We start from the raw sequence: 19342 nt of genomic DNA, 5'->3' as shown, positions 1-19342 counted from the left end.
TCATTAACCTGCCAGCGTTTTCTCTCCTGAAGTATCTTTAGACTCAGCACCTTTTGAACAGCAGACACAGCCCCCAGGTTTGTTCCAGGCCCACGGATCTGGGCGCTGGTGGAGGGGGTGGGAGCTGCGGCCGTGTGAGGGGGGCCTGGGGAGGGACCGCCCCAGGCTGTCAGCTCATCTCTTCAGGGGTATTTCTAAAAGTGTGGGGCTGTTTTTCTTGGATGGGTAATGCAGTCACGTGACCCAGCATTCAAAGTATTGAATAGTATGAAAAGGTTCAGGTCTCCTTCCGCCTCTGCTCGGCCCTTCACCTGCACCACAGGTGACCTTCCTCTCTGGGATCCTGTGGGTCCTTCTAGGTCCTCTGATGACACACAAGCAAACGTGCAGTTCCCTGTTCTGTTTTTGCCCCCGTTTACTTGTCCCAGACCTTTCTCTTTTCCCTTAATGATTTATCTTGGAGGATGTTTCATATCAGTACCTAGAAAGCATGCTCATTCTTTTTACAGCCGTGTGGTATTTCATTGAATTGCTGTTTGTGATTGAACCAACCCACCAGAAATGGACCCTTGGGGCAGTTCTGTAAGAACAGAGGGTTGAAGGCTTTGCTGCAGTGGACATCTGCCCTTTTGCAAGTGTGCACGTGAATCTGTAGGATGAACTTTCAGAAGTGGGATTGCTGGTCTGAGGGCCTGAGCATTCACAGTTCTGTGTTATTTCCCCTGTTTGCCCTCCATAGAGGTTGTACCAGCGTGCCCACCAGCCAGCCATGTAGCAAAGTGCCTTTCAGGGTATTTAACATTTTAAAGTAAGCACATCCCATGTTTGGAGTGGTTAGATATTAAAAATCTGGTTTTCGATAATATAGTTTTGTTTTTCTAACGAACATAGTAGGTCATATTTAGTTCTCCAGGACGCTTTCCCTCTTCCCACTTCCCCTAGCACGTTATTCGAACCTTCCTCGGGGTTCGGATCCTGTTCTCCTGTGTGTTATGGATGTCGGCATGCTTGTGTCTTAGTCACCCCAGAAGAATGGTCCCTCCTTGAGGACAGGACTCTGTCTTGGAGGCCACAGGCCACCCAGGGCCTAGTCCTGCTGCTTTGTGGGTCTTGACGGATGCAAGGCTGAGACTGAAAGGGATGCAGGCCTCTGGTCAGAGGACCTTCTAGGCTCCCTCTGATTATGGGAGCAAGCAATGCCTGACTTCACTGCTCATGGGGAAGAGGTGAGCGGAGAGATTTTGTTGTGTCGGATCAAAACCAAGTATCTCTTTCGTTGCAGTTTTACCAGTGAGAGTTATTTAAGGATTGAAGGATTGCTTCTGTTTTGCTCTTTGGCTGAGCAAACAGAGCAATTCCCTTGTCTCCCTAGAAAAATACTTTTCCTGTTTGTTGAGTTCTTTTCCAAGATGCTCAGTGTATTGGTCGGTTTGACCGAAGGCGCCTTGGTTCGGGCTGTCACAGGAGGTGTTTTCTCCCTCAGAAAACAAGCACATGACCCTCATTGAGAACTGCAGCCTGCAGTACACGCTGAAGCCACACCCGCTCCTGGAGCCCGTGTTCCACCTTCTTCCCGAGAACCTTCTGGTGTCTGGTCTGCAGCAGATACCTGGTCTCCTTCCAGCTCATGGAGAATCGGGTAAGGGCTCCTCTGTTTCTGTCCGCTTGGTGAGTCTCTGTTAGTTCATGGTCAGACCTTGCAGGGATTGGGGTGAGGGCTGGCTGGGCCCCCCAGCAAACAGCCTGGTGGTGGGGGGAGGGGGAAGAGGAAGGGGAGGAAGGGGAGGAGGGGGAGGAGGGGGAGGAGGACGGGGAGGAGGGAGAGGGCAGCAGTGTCGCCTCGTTCGCAGCCCCTTCCTGAACACACCTCACATCCCTCAGGTCATCTCTGCCATCTCTCCTCGAGAAATGCTTTCATAAGACAAATAGCCCATGTCTGTATGACTGTGGCCAGAAAAACCAGTGTTGCTAGATCCCACCCTTACTGGGCCACTATATCAGTGGCTTAATTATTATCAATTTTAATGGCAGTAAAATAGACATAACATAAAATGTACTGTTTTAACCATTGTCAAGTGTGCAGTTCGGGGGCATTAGGTACATGCACACTGTGTGTAACCATCCTCCCCGCCCACCCGCAGAGCCTTTTCACCGTCCCAGACTGAAGCTCTGTCCCGCTGGACACCGACTCCCCATCCCCTCCCCAGCCCTGCCCACCCCACCCCCCTTTCTGCTCTCTGTCTCTGTGCGTTGACTCCTCTAGGGACCTCCTAGGAGTGGAATCCTACAGCATCGGTCCTGTTGTGACTGGCTCATTTCGCTGGGCACAATGTCCCCAAGGTTCCTCCCTGTCGTTCTGTGTGTCGGCATTTCCTTGCTTTTCAAGGCTGAATGGTGCCCCGCTGTGTGGATGGACCACGTTTTGTTTATCCATTTACCTGTGCATGGACACTTGGCTGTTCTACCTTTCAACTTGTGAGTGAAACTGCTCGATTACTTTGGAACTGAAATTCACGGGACAGGCTCAGGGCTGTGTCTGGGTGTGTTTTAGAAGTTGCTTCTCCTGGTGGGTGTGGGTCAGCCCTTCACAGCCACGCGTCATGGTGAGGTCCTCTCAGGTCCTGCTGACAGGCCTCCCTCCTTGGTCTCATGCTCCTTCTGAGTACTCTTGGGGGCTTTTTGCCTGGCCGTCTGGGAGAATCCAGGAGGAGGGACCTCACCAGCTTCCCCGCCTGGGGCTGCTGGAACCTCTGGTCTTGGTGGGCTGGCTGTAGCTCCCATCCCGGTGGGGCAGGATGTGGCTCTGGGTGTGAGTGGCTGGGGAGGACAGCTGGGAGGTGCTGAGTGTTTGGCTCAGAACAGAGACACTCAGGACCCGAAGAGAGGGCTCAGCTCCAGGAGGGAGAGCGTTTGTCTCAGTGACGATGTCCCTGCCCGTGGCCTGGGTGCTGTGGTCCAGGCTGGGGTGCAGGCCTTGTTATCTGAGTTCGTGAACTCCTGGGACGGGTGCTCGGTGGTCGTCACCATCACGAGGTCACTGTTTCTCCAGTGTCTCAGAGAAGAGACGATGATACTTGAGAAATGACCAGTTAACCATGAAAACAGGAGCACATTCTGGGCGGGGGGTGGAGGGGGTCCCAGGTTTGGATCTGCCGTGGGTCGCCGAGCTCTAACCCTCCTGAAGCCCCCCGTAGGCAGGCGTGTTGCCCTCTGTGATGCGCCTGTGTTCACCCAAGAGGGAGGGAGGAGAAGTTAAGAGTTACAGGCAGGCAGAGAGAGAACCTCCTTCCTGGTCGTACTGTTGGGATTGAGAGGGTGGAACCTGCATCTGGCTCTGAGCCCCCTCCCGCTGGTCAGGGGGGCGCTGTCAGCACCGCTGTGACTACGCGGGTATTACGCACCTATGTGCCCGCCTGCGGGGAGCTCAGCTTCTGTGAGTCTTTCTGAGCTGGGATTCTGGGAATTTAAACAGAATGTTCTTGAGGCCTGAGGTGTATCCATCACCAGTGGGTGTCAGTAAAACTGCAGATAAAATATGAAAATACGGAAGCGGAGCTCGGACCTGCTTCTGTGTCCCCTCCTGGAGAAGCTCAGATGCCCAGATAGGCCCCGCATTTGTTCTCAGCATCTCAGGTCGGACCGTGGGAGTCAAGGGCCGCGTTACAGAGAGGAGTTCTGGATCCAAGGAGCGTGAGTTCAGCTCCCGATCCTGAAGTTCGTGTTTTCGGAAGAGCTGAGCCCCGCTGGCCTCCGGTTTGCCTCCCTGGAATGGTGCAGCTGGCACTGGGCATTCTTAATAGATGCAGGTGGTGCCTGTAACTGGCATAGATGAAGGACAGTTTACGTTGTTGTTGTTTAAAAACAAATAGCGGGGATCGGTCTGGCGGGCGGGCAGGAGCTGCCGTCACCCGTGCAGGAGCCGCGCTTGCTCCTCGGGGGAGGGGCCGAGGGCAGCCTCCCCTCCTTCCCAAGACCGTCTGGGAGCAGAGACCCTGTTGCTCAGCCCTTTCTGACAGCGGTTATTGTCTCCGTTATCAGTTCTGCCCAGGATCTTATGGGCTTTTGTGACTCACTCTTTGAAAAAGGGTTTCTTTGCTGGATACTATTTTATGGCCCTGAAAGGGCCCAGGCGGGGACTCGTGCTGGCCTCCGTGCTGGGAATCGGGGATCGCTTGTCTAATCTGCAGAGGGTTTGGTTTTATTTGGAGGCCGTGTTGGGACTCGGATATTTGTTCCTTTGTGAAATGCCACAATAAAGGAGGAGTGGGTTGTTTTCCACTGAAATGTGGATGAGGTCGCTGCAGGTTCACACGTGGTTTTAGTTAAGTGGGGCAGCCTTGCAGCAGCTGCAGGAGGTCTGGCTGGCAGGGGTGGTGAGGGGCACCCCGGGCACCGTGCTGGGCAGCCAGTGCAGGGGGCTCACCGCTGTCAATCACCCCTTGTCCCCCTGCCTGGCCTGGCTCACTGCCGCTGCTCCCCGGGATCCCATCCTCCCTCCCTCCTGTATGTCGTGCATCGCCGTGCCAGCTCTGTGCCGTGCGGGGCAGTCCCGGGGCCAGCCCGCCCTGCCTGACCCGCCAGCCCACTCACTCCAGCCCCGCTTCGTCATCTGTTAAACCCGAGCTCGGCAGCGCTGTCCGCAAAACTGACTTGCCCGTCTGCCCCGTGGCGGCCTCCCCTAGGTTGGTGTGTCCCCGGGCCCACCCTCTACTTACCTGCCTGAGGTGGTTCCCCAGCCCCGACCTGCCGGTGCTGCATCTCAACAAACAACATCAAGGTCCCGGGTGGGGCCCCGCACCCCAAGCCTGAGCACCTTATGTAGCGGTGGGGTTCTCCCCCTGGGCTTTCCAGGCTGTGCTGACGGCCTGCCCTCCCCAAGTCTGGGAGCGTGGCTTCTAGATTCCCGGATAGTGACCACGGTCCCCTGCGGAGAGGGAGTGAGGGCGACAGGGCTTCCCGCTGCCGCTGAGAGCCGGGGCTGGTGCTCCTGCAGCCTAGACTCCGGTCCTTTGCGCCCTCTTAGGCCAAGGACAGGTTCAAGTGACAGAATTAATCTTTATTCAGTGAATTCGGTAAGACTAAAAGTTTTCCCTTCCAATCTCACTCCCAGAGAAAACCACTGCTAATAGCTCGGTGTGTGCCTTTTATATACGAATTGAGTCATTGACTCATTCACTTATTTGCTGATGACTCAACACGTATTTGTAGAGTAGATCCTATGCGTGGCAGGCCCCGTGCTGGGGCTGAGGGTGCAGCCCTGTATTCCCAGTGGAGCATCAGGGCACCTTTCCCAGATGAAGGTAAGTGAGGGCCAACCTCGCAGTCTAACCACGGTCCTCACGGGCAGTGGGAGGTGTTTCAGAGCTGGTGTGGACCGGCTCAAGCTCACTTCCACTCCTGCCTAAGTTGTTCCTAAATTTCGCTTGCATTCTGTTGCCTCTGTCGCAGTGTTCTCTCTGTCTTGTGAGGTGCATTCTGGCGAACGAAATACCCTCGGCAGGAGAGCCATGTCCCCGGGAGGCTGGGGTCCGCGGGCGGGGGGACGTCGTTAGGGCCTAGCGGGGAGCTCCTTGGGCATCTCGGGTGTTTCCAAGCGCTTCCCTGAAGGGTGTCGCTAGGGAGGGGTTCTAGCGGTCCCCATTTTCTCTGCAGTGCATTCAGGGGAGTCTCAGAAGAAGACGGATCGTTGTGCAGTAGGGTTTGTCTTCCCACGGGAGCAGTGCTGTTGCTGGGAGTTGCAGCGCTGTCCAGAGACTTGGCAACAGAGCGGTGAAAGCTTGACCCAGTTACAGAGCACGAGGGTCGGCCGTCCCCACCACCGGGAGGTCAGCTCTGCTGAGGCCCCTTGCGTCTGTCCTGGCTGCTGACGCTGGTCAGTTGAATGACTGAATGACAGTGTCAGGTGGCAAAGCTGTGCTTCGTGGGCGCTGCTGGAATGTTGGGGAAGAGCCCCGAGGCTGGCGGTGGTGCGCCAGCTCCGCTCCTGGCCCCGTGTGATGGCTCCAGGCCTCTGCTGTGGCCGGTCTCCTCTGTAAAATGGGGACATTATGAGGACCTGCCCAGAGAGGGACCCAGGGAGGGTCCGGCGAGCGTGAGCTGCTGTTCTTCGGTCAGGCAAGTTCTGCCTTGAGTTGAGCCAGAAGGCTCCTCCGACGTGGCCACCCTGTGGCTGCCGCAGGACGTCTGGGAGGTCGGATCTGTCTCCTGTGGGAGGGCCCTTCAGGGCTGTTCTTCCTTCAGTCGTGGCTTCCGGAAGCTCGCAGAGCGGGTCCCCGGCCAAGCCAGGCTTGGAACTGGGCACCTTGCGTTGGGAAAGGCGTCGGTTCTGGGTTTTCCTTCTGTTCCTGTGGCAGCCTGCAGACGGGGGTCTGGCTGATGGCTGTTCTCTCTGTTCCAGTGCTTGTTGACCGTGGAGTGACCTCTGGCTTGGGGGCCACGCAGACCGTCTGTGGGAGCAGCCTCTGGGGGAGGGCACTCATTTCCCACTCACGCTTCTCTGGAAGCAGGACTTGACGTGGGGGGAAGGTGAGCAGGTAACATGTCGGGGTGTCCCTTTGGGGTCGGGTGATTTTGCTGCTCAGCACGGGACTGCTGGGGAGAGGGTGCCGGGTGCAGCCCGTGTGTCCTTCCCAGTGTGTTCAGTGGGCGCCCCCAGGCTGCTCTCTGCCCCAGAGATGAGAGAATGGGATGTCCAGGGGGTCCCGGCTCTCCGGGCTGAGTGATGGAGGCCCCGGTGGGGGGCAGGGTGAGAGGGTCCCGGCAGCGTCAAGGCTGAGAGTGTGTGTGTGGGTCCTGAGTGTGGGGTGGGGGGAGGTAAGGGGGTCTCACCAGGAGTACAGGGATCTCAGGGGCCGCGGCCACCTCCCTCTGGGGGAGGGGCGTGGCCGCCTTACCTGGACCTCCCCCCACCCCCCGCCGGTGACTGCCCACAGAGCCCTGGACCACTTGAGTCTGAACACCTGTTTTGGCCAAGAGTTTAATTGCGATCAAGAGGAGGGGGATTGTTTGGTAACCAGCAAACGAGCCTGTCCGTGCTTTAAAGCAGCGAGCAGGGTCATGCAGCTCAGGGTCACGGAAAAAGGCAGCGGTCTTGTGTTAAAAATGCTGAAATCACTGGAGGAGGACTGCAGACACATGAATTAACTTGCAGAATGCAAATAATATGGAGTCTGTGAAACTAAGGGGGTGACAAGCGTCCTTCTCGCGTCCCTCCCACTTCCCTCTGCTCCGTCTCTGCACACTCACCTCCTGCTCTGGGTCCCGCCAGCATCGCTCCCTGAAATCCTGCAGGGACAATCTGTACCGCTTGCTGTCAGCGGAGGCCCCGGGTTCCCGCACCTTGCTGCAGGGGGTGGACCCTTCGCCCTGCCCACCCCCCGCCCCGCCCCCGACGGAGGCTCCCAGTTCAGGATGTGCTTCGGACAACTCGCTTGACCATTTCATGAAAGGTTGCAGTTTATATATTTCTGCATTTAAAAAATATCGTGGTAAAATAGACGTGTCATAAAATGTACTCTTTTAACTGTTTTTTTTTTTTTTTTTTTTTTTTGCGGTACGCGGGCCTCTCACTGCCGTGGCCTCTCCCGTTGCGGAGCACAGGCTCCGGACGCGCAGGCTCAGCGGCCACGGCTCACGGGCCCAGCCGCTCCGCGGCATGTGGGATCCTCCTGGACCGGGGCATGAACCCGTGTCCCCTGCATCGGCAGGCGGACTCTCAGCCACTGCGCCACCAGGGAAGCCCTCTTTTAACTGTTTTTCAACGTGCAGTTCAGTAGCGTTAAGAACGTTCATATCCTTGAGCAGTCCCCCCTCTCCAGGACGCCTTCCTCGTGCAGAACAAGACTCCGCAGCCGTGAAGCACTAACTCCCCATCCCCCGCCCCCCAGCCCCTGGCAGCCTCCATTCTCCTTTCCATCTCGGAATCTGACTAATTTAAGTGCCTCATATAAATGGAATTATCCAGAACTTGTCTTTCTGTGACTGGCTTATCTCACGCAGCATAATGTCTACAACGCTCATGCATGTTGTAACATATGCCAGAATTTCCTTCCTTTTTTAAGGTTGAACCATATTCTGTTGTGTGGATGGGGACCTCATTTTGTATGTCGGTCCATCTGTGGATGGATACTGAGTTGTTTCCACTTTTTGGCTACTGTGAATAATGACACCTGCACTTTTAATTGGGTCTGATTCATCAACTGACCTGCTTTAAACAATTAAAAAATGATGAAAGGAACACATAAACTTTCTCAGAAGTATCAGTCAAACCTAGCACGTATTTGTGATAGGGAAGGTACAGAAAGCCACAAAGAGGGAAATAAAATAATCTGTGATTACTGCCTACAGATATACATGCATAGCCCACCATCAAAAAGTCTATAAATAATAAATGCTGGAGAGGGTGTGGAGAAAAGGGAACCATCCTACACTGTTGGTGGGAATGTAAATTGATACAGCCACTGTGGAGGACAGTATGGAGGTTCCTTAAAAAACTAAAAATAGAGTTACTGTATGATCCTGCAATCCTACTACTGGGCATGTACCCAGAAAAGATGGAAACTATATTTCGAAAAGATACATGCACCCCAATGTTCATAGCAGCACTATTTACAATAGCCAAGACATGGAAGCAACCTAAATGTTCATTGACAGGGGAGTGGATAAAGAAGATGTGGCACATATATACAATGGAATATTACTCAGCCATAGAAAAGAATGAAATAATGTCATGTGCAGCAACATGGACGGACCTAGAGATTATTATACTAAGTGAAGTCAGAGAAAGACAAATATCATATGATATCACTTATCTGTGGAATCTGAAAAAATATACAAAGGAACTTATTTGCAAAACAGAAATGGACTCACAGACTTTGAAAACGAACTTATGGTTACCAAAGGGCAAAGGGTGGGGAGGGATACATTGGGAATTTGGGATTGATGTATACACACTACTATATATAAAATAAACAACAAGGACCTACCGTATAGCACAGGGAACTATATTCAATATCTTGTAATTATCTATAATGGAAAAGAATCTGAAAAAGGGTATATCTATATCTCTCTATATATCTCTATATATCTGAGTCACTTTGCTGTACACCTGAAACATTATATATCAATCATACTTCAATAAAAACAAAAGAAAAACAAGAACAGAGCAACTACTCCACAAAAATGATATACATGTGGGGCTTCCCTGGTGGCGCAGTGGTTGAGAGTCCGCCTGCTGATGCGGGGGACACGGGTTTGTGCCCCGGTCCGGGAAGATCCCACATGCTGCGGAGCGGCTGGGCCCATGAGCCATGGCCGCTGAGCCTGTGCGTCCGGAGCCTGTGCTCCGCAACGGGAGAGGCCACAACAGTGAGAGGCCCGTATACTGCAAAAAGTAAAAATAAAAAAAATGATATACATGTATACATGTAAATGCGTATATTTTAAATAAAATTGTCGTCAAATGGACTAATAATACACAGTTTTATATGTTGTTTTTTTCACCTACAATATCATGATTACTTTTTGATTATTAAATAATCTTAGAGAATATGATTTTTTTCTCATTTTATATGAATGAGCCATAGATTAAATTCTCCTATTATTGAACATCTGGTGGTTTCTTATTTTTGACTGTTATAAATAATGTTCTAATGAGTATTCCTGCAAATAAAGCTTGCTTCCATCTTTTTTTTTTTTTTTGCGGTACGCGGACCTCTCACTGTTGTGGCCTCTCCTGTGGCGGAGCACAGGCTCCAGACGCACAGGCTCAGCGGCCATGGCTCACGGGCCCAGCCGCTCCACGGCATGTGGGATCTTCCTGGACTGGGGCGTGAACCCGCGTCCCCTGCATCGGCAGGTGGACTCCCTACCACTGCGCCACCAGAGATTGCTTCCATCTTTGATATATTGCTAAATAGATTCAAAAGTGGCATTACTGGGGCAGAAGATGGATATGGACATTTTTAAGGCTGTTGACACACACAAAGTTAGAGAAAATTGCCTCTTAGCTGTACTGATTTATAACCTTTCAGCAAGGTAGAATGTTCCTTTCACCACAGTTTCATCAGCATTGAGTCTTTTTTTTTTTAACATCTTTATTGCAGTATACTTGCTTTACAATGTTGTGTTAGTTTCTGCTGTATAGCAAAGTGAATCAGCTATATGCATACGTATATCCTCACATCCCCTCCTGCTTGCGTATCCCTTCCACCCTCCTTATCCCACCCCTCTAGGTAGTCACAAAGCACGGAGCTGATCTCCCTGTGCTATGCAGCTGCTTCCCACTAGCTAGCTCTTTTACATTTGGTAGTGTATATATGTCCATGCCACTCTCTCACTTCGTCCCAGCTTACCCTTCCCCCTCCCCATGTCCTCAAGGCCATTCTCTACGTCTCTGTCTTTTTTCCTGTCCTGCCCCTAGGTTCATCAGAACCATTTTTTTTTTTTAGATTCCATATATATGTGTTAGCATTCAGTATTTGTTTTTCTCTTTCTGACTTACTTCCCTCTGTATGACAGACTCTAGGTCCATCCACCTCACTACAAATAACTCAATTTTGTTTCTTTTTATGGCTGAGTAATATTCCATTGTATATATGTGCCACATCTTCTTTATCCATTCATCTGTCAGTGGACACTGAGGTTGCTTCCACGCCCTGGCTATTGTAAATAGTGCTGCAATGAACATTGTGGTACATGACTCTTTTTGAATTATGGTTTTCTCAGGGTATATGCCCAGTAGTGGGATTGCTGGGTCATATGGTAGTTCTATTTTTAGTTTTTTAAGGAACCTCCATACTGTTCTCCATAGCGGCTGTATCAATTTACATTCCCACCACCAGTGCAAGAGGGTTCCCTTTTCTCCACACCCTCTCCAGCATTAACTGTTTGTAGATGTTTTGATGATGGCCATTCTGATGGGTGTGAGGTGATACCTCGTTGTAGTTTTGATTTGCATTTCTCTAATGATTAGTGATGTTGAGCATCCTTTCATGTGTTTGTTGGCAGTCTGTATATCTTCTTTGGAGAAATGTCTATTTGGGTGTTCTGCCCATTTTTGGATTGGGTTGTTTGTTTTTTTTTGATATTGAGCTGCATGAGCTGCTTGTGAATTTTGGAGATTAATCCTTTGTCAGTTGCTTCATTTGCAAATATTTTCTCCAGTTCTGAGGGTTGTCTTTTCTTCTTTTTTATGGTTTTCTTTGCTGTGCAAAAGCTTTTAAGTTTCATTAGGTCCCATTTGTTTATTTTTGTTTTTATTTCCATTTCTCTAGGAGGTGGGTCAAAAAGGATCTTGCTGTGATTTATGTCATAGAGTGTTCTGCCTATGTTTTCCTCTAAGAGTTTGATAGTGTCTGGCCTTACATTTAGGTCTTTAATCCATTTTGAGTTTATTTTTGTGTATGGTGTTAGGGAGTGTTCTAATTTCATTCTTTTACATGTAGCTGTCCCGTTTTCCCAGCATCACTTATTGACGAAGCTGTCTTTTCTCCATTGTATACTCTTGCCTCCTTTATCAAAGATAAGGTGACCATATGTGTGTGGGTTTATCTTTAGGCTTTCTGTCCTGTTCCATTGATCTATATTTCTGTTTCTGTGCCAGTACCACACTGTCTTGACTACTGTAGCTTTGTAATATAGTATGAAGTGCAGGAGCCTGATTACTCCAGCTCCAGTTTTCTTTCTCAAGATTGCTTTGGCTATTTGGGGTCTTTTGTGTTTCTATACAAATTGTGAAATTTTTTGTTCTAGTTCTGTGAAAAATGCTGTTGGTAGTTTGATAGGGATTGCATTGCATCTCTAGATTGCTTTGGGTAGTATAGTCATTTTCACAATGTTGATTCTTCCAATCTAAGAACATGGTATATCTCTCCATCTGTTTGTATCATCTTTAAATTCTTTCAACAGTGTCTTATAGTTTTTTGCATACAGGTCTTTTGTCTCCTTAGGTAAGTTTATTCCTAGGTATTTTATTCTTTTTGTTGCAGTGGTAAATGGGAGTGTTTCCTTAATTTCTCTTTCAGATTTTTCTTCATTAGTGTATAGGAATGCAAGAGATTTCTGTGCATTAATTTTGTATCCTGCTACTCTATCAGATTCATTGATTAGCTCTAGTAGTTTTCTGGTGGTACCTTTAGGATTTTCTATGTATAGTATCATGTCATCTGCAAACAGTGACAGTTTTACTTCTTTTCCGATTTGGATTCCATTTATTTCTTTTTTTCCTCTGTCTGCTGTGGCTAAAACTTCCAAAACTATGTTGAATAATAGTGGTGAGGGTGAGCAACCTTGTCTTGTTTCTGATCTTAGAGGAAATGGTTTCAGTTTTTCACCATTGAAAACCATGTTGGCTGTGGGTTTGTCATATATGGCCTTTATTATGTTGAGGTACGTTCCCTCTACGCCTACTTTCTGGAGAGTTTTTAATCATAAATCGGTGTTGAATTTTGTCAAAAGCTTTTTCTGCATCTATTGAGATTATCATATGGTTTTTATCCTTCAGTTTGTTAATATGGTGTATCACATTCATTGATTTGTATATATTGAACAATCCTTGCATCCCTGGGGTAAACCCCACTTGACCGTGGTGTATGATCCTTTAATGTGCTGTTGGATTCCGTTTGCTAGTATTTTGTTGAGGATTTTTGCATCTATATTCATCAGAGATATTGGCCTGTAGTTTTCTCTTTTTGTGACTTCTTTGTCTGGTTTTGGTATCAGGGTGATGGTGGCCTCCTAGAATGAGTTTAGGAGTGTTCCTCCCTCTGCTATATTTTGGAAGAGTTTGCGAAGGATGGGTGTTAGTTCTTCTCTAAATGTTTGATAGAATTCTCCTGTGAAGCCATCTGATCCTGGGCTTTTGTTTGTTGGAAGATTTTTAATCACAGTTTCAATTTCATTACTTGTGATTGGTCTGTTTATATTTTCTAATATTTCGTGGTTCAGTCTTGGAAGGTTGTGCATTTCTAAGAATTTGTCCATTTCTTCCAGGTTGTCCATTTTATTAGCATAGAGTTGCTTGTAGTAATCTCTCATGATCCTTTGTATTTCTGCAGTGTCAGTTGTTACTTCTCCTTTTTCATTTCTAATTCTATTGATTTGAGTCTTCTCCCTTTTTTTTCTTGATGAGTCTGGCTAATGGCTTATCAATTTTGTTTTTCTTCTCAAAGAACCAGCTTTTAGTTTTATTGATCTTTGCTATTGTTTCCTTCACTTCTTTTCATTTATTTCTGATCTGATCTTTATGATTTCTTTTCTTCTGCTAACTTTGGGGTTTTTCTGTTCTTCTTTCCCTAATTGTTTTAGGTGTAAGGTTAGGTTGTTTATTTGAGATTTTTTCTTGTTTCCTGAGGTAGGATTGTATTGCTATAAACTTCCCTCTTGAACTGCTTTTGCTGCATCCCACAGGTTTTGGGTTGTGCGTTTTCATTGTCATTTGTTTCTAGGTATTTTTTGATTTTCCCTTTGATTTCTTCAGTGATCTCTTGGTTATTTAGTAGTGTATTGTTTAGCCTCCATGTGTTTGTATTTTTTACATTTTTTTCCCTGTGATTGATACCTAGTCTCATAGTGTTGTGGTCAGAAAAGATACTTGATACAATTTCAATTTTTTAAAATTTACCAAGGCTTTATTTGTGACTCAAGATATGGTCTATTCTGGAGAATGTTCCATGAATACTTGAGAAGAAAGTGTATTCTGTTGTTTTTGGATGGAATGTCCTATAAATATCAATTAAGTCCATCTTGTTTAATGTGTCATTTAAAGCTTGTGTTTTCTTATTAATTTCATTTTGGATGATCTGTCCACTGGTGAAAGTGGGGTGTTAAAGTCCCCTACTATGATTGTGTTACTGTCAATTTCCCCTTTTATGTCTGTTAGCATTTGCCTGATGTATTGATGTGCTCCTATGTTGGGTGCATAAATATTTACAATTGTTATATCTTTTTCTTGGATTGATCCCTTGATCATTATGTAGTGTCCTTCTTTGTCTCTTTTAATAGTCTTTATTTTAGGGCTTCCCTGGTGGCGCAGTGGTTGAGAGTCTGCCTGCCGATATAAGGGACACAGGTTCGTTCCCCGGTCCGGGAAGATCTCACATGCCGTGGAGCGGCTGGGATCATGAGCCATGGCCGCTGAGCCTGCGCCTCCGGAGCCTGTGCTCCACAGTGGGAGAGGCCACAACGGTGAGAGGCCTGCGTGCCGCAAAAGAAAAAAAAAAGTCTTTATTTTAAAGTCTATTTTGTCTGATATGAGAATTGCTACTCCAGCTTTCTTTTGGTTTCCATTTGCATGGAATATCTTTTTCCATCCCCTCACTTTCAGTCTGTATGTGTTCCTAGGTCTGAAGTGGGTCTCTTGTAGACAACATATGTATGGGTCTTGTTTTTGTATCCATTCAGCCAGTCTGTGTCTTTTGGTTGGAACATTTAATTCATTTACATTTAAGGTAATTATCAATATGTATGTTCCTATTACCATTATCTTAATTGGTTTGGGCTTGTTTTTGTTGGTCCTTTTCTTCTTTTGTGTTTCCCACCTAGAGAAGTTCCTTTAGCATTTGTTGTAGAGCTGGTTTGGTGGTGCTGAATTCTCTTAGCTTTCGCTTGTCTGTAAAGCTTTTGATTTCTCTGTCGAATCTGAATGAGATCCTTGCTAGGTAGAGTATTCTTGATTTTAGGTTCTTTCCTTTCATCACTTTAAATATATCATGCCACTCCCTTCTGGCTTGTAGAGTTTCTGCTGGGAAATCAGCTGTTAACCTTATGGGAGTTCCCTTGTATGTTATTTGTTGTTTTTCTCTTGTTGCTTTTAATAATTTTTCTTTGTCTTTAATTTTTGTCAGTTTGATTACTGTGTGTCTTGGTGTGTTTCTCTCGGTTTATCCTGTATGGTACTCTCTGTGCTTCCTGGACTTGATTGACTAGTTTCTTTCCCATGTTAGGGAAGTTTTCCATTATAATCTCTTGAAATATTTTCTCAGACCCTTTCTTTTTCTCTTCTTCTTTTGGGACCCCTGTAATTGGAATGTTGATGCGTTTAATGTTGTCAGAGAAGTCTCTGAGACTGTCCTGAATTCTTTTCATTCTTTTTTCTTTATTCTGCTCCGTGGCAGTAATTTGCACCATTTTATCTTCCCACTCACGTATCCATTCTTCTGCCTCAGTTAATCTGCTATTGATTCCTTCTAGAGTATTTTTAATTTCACTTATTGTGTTGTTCATCACTGTTTGCTTGCTCTTTAGTTCTTCTAGATCCTTGTTAAATGTTTCATGTATTTTCTCCATTCTGTATCCGAGATTTTGGATCATCTTTACTATCACTGCTCTGAATTCTTTTTCAGGTAGGTTGCCTATTTTATCTTCATTTATTTGGTCGTGTAGGTTTTAACCTTGCTCCTTCGTCTGTAGCATATTTTTTTTGTCCTTTCATTTTTTTTTCTTTTTTGATGGGTTAGGCTGTATTCCTGTCTTACTGGTTGTTTGGCCTGAGATGTCCAGCACTGGAGTTTGCAGGCAGTTGAATAGAGCTGGGTCTTGGTGCTGAGATGAGGACCTCCGTGAGGCCTCACTCCAACTGATATTCCCTGGGGTTTGATGTTCTGTGTTAGTCCATCGGTTTGGACTCGTAGCTCCCACTACAGGAGCTCGGGCCCGACCTCCGGCCTGGGAACCGAGATTCCGCAAGCTTCATGGCACGGTAAAAAAAAAAGAAAGAAAGAAAGAAAAAAGGGAGCAGTAGAATATCAAAGAATAAAATACAAAATAAAGTTAGAAAGATAAAAAATATATTAGGAAAAATAAAACTGTAATTGAAACAACCCGTCACTGGGGGTTCCTCCTGTCCCCTAGGTGTCTGTGGTCCCCTACCCGTGCCTGGGAGGTGCCCTAGTTGTGAGGAGACGTGAATTTGCATCCTCCTAGTACGGCACCTTGACTCCACCCCTCAGCATTGAGTCTTACGTCAATTTTTTTTGAAGTTTAGAATTGGCTTTCAAAATCGAAGACCTTGCATGTAAAGATTTAAATAATCATAAAAATTTAGGAAGAGACAGACAGGACCAGAACCAGAAAGATAACACTGATGGGGACGTAAGGGACAGACCCCTGGGTGTGTGTTTGCTGGGGAGCAACTGGCTTTGCCTTCTTCCTCCTGTGTCACCTTTGCTCCAGAGCCCATGGAGAATCCTTTCCAAATGGATGTGATGCTCCCCTCTCGTGGCTGCGGCCGGGTTTCCATGTACCTGCTTGGTGCAGGTGCTGGGCTGGATGCAGAGGCCGCCGTCCTCTTCCGTCCTCATGGAGCTCACGGTCGAGGGGTGCTTCTTGATCGGGGTGGGACTTCCCTCGTGGTGCCAGCCCAGCCTGAGTTTCTGCTCATTGCCGTGCCACACTCATGCCTATGCCTGCGTGTTTCCACATGGTTCAGGGTAAACCTAATGAAACGAGAAATGACGTAGTGGGCTGTGCCCTTGCTGGATAGGAAGTCATGATAAAGGGAAGCCGAGTGCAGGGGACAGATGTCACTCTGCCTCAGGTTGTCTGTGTGCCCTGGATGGCCGGATTAGGGGATTTGTTCCTGGAGATGGTTTGGTGTAGAATTTGGACCGAAAATGAAATTTGCGCTTGTTTGATCTGTTCGGTGTCTGGGCTTGGTCTGAGGCGGGCTCTGGCTGTGAGTCCTGTCTGAGCGATGCCCATGCTGCCTTCTCTGTGCTTGGCCCGCAGCCTGGACTCCCCGTGGGTGAGAGGACCCTCCGGTGGTTTTGTTTCTGTGGTTCATCCCTCTGAGCCTCTCGTTGTGCAGGGGACACCCTCCGGAAGCCTCGCCTTCAGAAGTCTCTCACGTGGTACCTGGACGATTTGTTCTTCACGATGTATCCTTCCCTGGAGAAGTTTGAGGAGGAGCTTCTGGAACTTGTGATCAGCGATCATTTCCGGGAGGTACAGTCTGGGGTCGGGGAAGTTAGTCTGAACAGTGCAGGTGGAAATGGCACACGGAGCTGGGGAGCTCCCGGCCTCTCAAGCCCCCAGGTGGGTGGTCCAGCCCCTGGTGACACCTGTGGTCCTGTCTTTCGTCTCTTTGTGGCTAAAGAGGGACACTAGCCCATTGTCTTTATTTTTAAAAATGTTTTTAAAATTTTTATTCTTTGGCTGGGTCACGTGGCATGTGGGGTGTGGGATCTTAGTTCCCCGACCAGGGATCGAACTCAGGCCCCCTGCATTGGAAGAGCAGAGTCTTAACCACTGGACCACCAGGGGTGTCCCACTAGCCCATTGTCTTAACTTTGATATTGATGAGGGTGCTGTTATCCTGAGACATTAATTAGCACTCACTTCGATGTAACTTAATTAGTCCTCATTTAAAAGTAAATTAAATCACCAAATGAGCATAGGAAAACCTGTAAAATAATCCACATTTACAAGGGACATTTTGAGGATATTTCCCAGGAGACAACTAGGGATCTCAACCACTTTGCCCCATCAAATCAGTTTACTGTGAGCGGTGCTCGCCCTAACACTGCTCGGTTTTGCCTGTGTGACGCCGTCCTGCAGACTCCGCACCGTGATGCCTTGTCCCCAGTGTGGGCCTTTGAACACATGGCCCACTTTCCTGCATGTTCTTCGTCTGGATCCGTGCACGACCCCTCTCAGGTTTCGTGTCTCAGTGCAGACCTGTTGCCCTGAGGGGCCGCCCTGCCCGAGCTGCAGGCAGGGTCCCCCTTCCTCCCCGCCAGGCGCGCTCTCTGGCGCGTCACCCTGCTTCGTTTCTCTGGGTGCTTGGCCCTCTCGGAGAGCACCTGGTTTCCTTACTGTTTACGGGTGGATTGTCGGTCTCTCTCTGGAGTATTTGCACCAGGAGGACAGGGACTTGGTTTGCTTTACCACTGCACCTGATGTGCCTAAAACAGTCGGCACATAGTAGGTCTTTAACATGTATTTGTGAGAATGAATGATGCAGTCAGTGGGTGCCCATCCTCGTAGTCTGTGAAGTTAGCAAATTATTGACACACACACACACACACACACACACACACACATGAATGTGTGTACACGCACGAATAAGGTGATCTTTTCTTTTGCTCTCTACCCGTTCTTGAAAATGTTGTTCCACGTGATGTAGTCTCATGTGAAACAGAAACACGAAGCAGAGGAGAGGACTGAAATAGCATCATACATTTTCTTGGCTTAGTTCCTGCTGTTTTCTTATTGCTCAGAAAAGATTGTCTGAGGGTAGAAAGACGTTTAAGAGCATCATTGTTGAATTTTATATGTTCCCATAAAGATCACTTTATTATGTGTTTTTACTCTCTTTGTATTTTTGTTCTCATCCAACCGGCAGATACTCCGTTATCACCTTCGTTTTATTTTCATTACTCAGAGACTAATGGGCTGAATTTACGTTCAGCATGATTAATGGGCAATGAAGAAAACTCGAAAATTCAGGGATCATTTTGCAACAATCACATAATTTAATAAACAATAATAGCCTGGAGGAATACCCTTGCTCATTTGTTAGGGTGCCTGTACGTTTTGTTTGTTAAGATGAAAACACTTTAATATCCAGGGATCACTTTGGGGCAGACTTACTGCCTAAATATGCCCACTCTTCCTGCGGCCCTGTCTGCCCCAAGTCTCAGGTGTCTGAGCTGGGGGAGGGCAGAGGTGTTGAAGCTCGCTGTGTTCAGCCTCGGTCAGCGCCTGCCCTTGACTCCGGGACCTCTCACTTCTTGGAGCCCATTTGGAGCTCACTTCCTCTCACTGTTGGAGGTGCTAGGGCCCCTGGTTGTTGGTTTGCTGCATCTTGAGAATTGTAGCTCAACCCTGGAAACCCGGAGCGAGAGTTAGCTGATTCAGGCATCTAAGGGATGTATTGCTCTACAAGATGATGCTACGTAAGAAGTCCCCAAAGTACCTAGAAAATGCCCTAAGGCCAGTCTGCTCTGATTGGATGGTGCTTCACTAAGCTCCATCTGGTCTGGAATGTCTGAAACCTCTGTTCTAGTTTCTTCTGTCTGCTGGGGCTCTCTGCTGGGAGCTTTTCTGGCGAGCTCCCTCCCCCCCTCCGCACCGACCTTATTCTGTGCCACGTGTGCTTTTCCCAGGCGGGCAGCCCGCTGGACAGCTGTGCCCTGGAGATCTTGGAGCGGCGCCTGTGCGTGGGCGTGCACAACGGGCTGGGCTTCGTGCAGAGGCCACAGGTGGTGGTGCTGGTGCCTGAGCTGGAGGTGGCCTTGACGCGCTCTGCCAGCTTCAGCCGGAAAGTTGGCGCCTCTTCGAAGGCCAGGTATTTCCCCTGGGGTCCCAGGTCGCGGCCCGCGTGGCGTTAGGAGGTGCGGGTGGG

At 48.2% G+C, this 19342-nt stretch overlaps 1 protein-coding gene across 1 annotated transcript in view; it reads left to right on the top strand.

Moving 5' to 3' along the window:
* NPHP4 (nephrocystin 4) overlaps positions 1 to 19342 on the top strand; it is a 131850-nt gene that overhangs the window by 19341 nt on the left and 93167 nt on the right. Inside the window, exons 5-7 of the mRNA XM_079698616.1 lie at positions 1484 to 1639; positions 16805 to 16941; positions 19104 to 19285. Coding sequence (XP_079554742.1) covers positions 1484 to 1639; positions 16805 to 16941; positions 19104 to 19285 — 475 coding nt within the window. The remainder of the gene's footprint in view (positions 1 to 1483; positions 1640 to 16804; positions 16942 to 19103; positions 19286 to 19342) is intronic.

Source organism: Hyperoodon ampullatus, assembly GCF_949752795.1.
Source record: "Hyperoodon ampullatus genome assembly, chromosome: 2".
In the NCBI taxonomy this organism is placed as follows: Eukaryota; Metazoa; Chordata; class Mammalia; order Artiodactyla; family Ziphiidae; genus Hyperoodon; species Hyperoodon ampullatus.
This window is presented reverse-complemented; position numbering and strand designations above follow the sequence as displayed.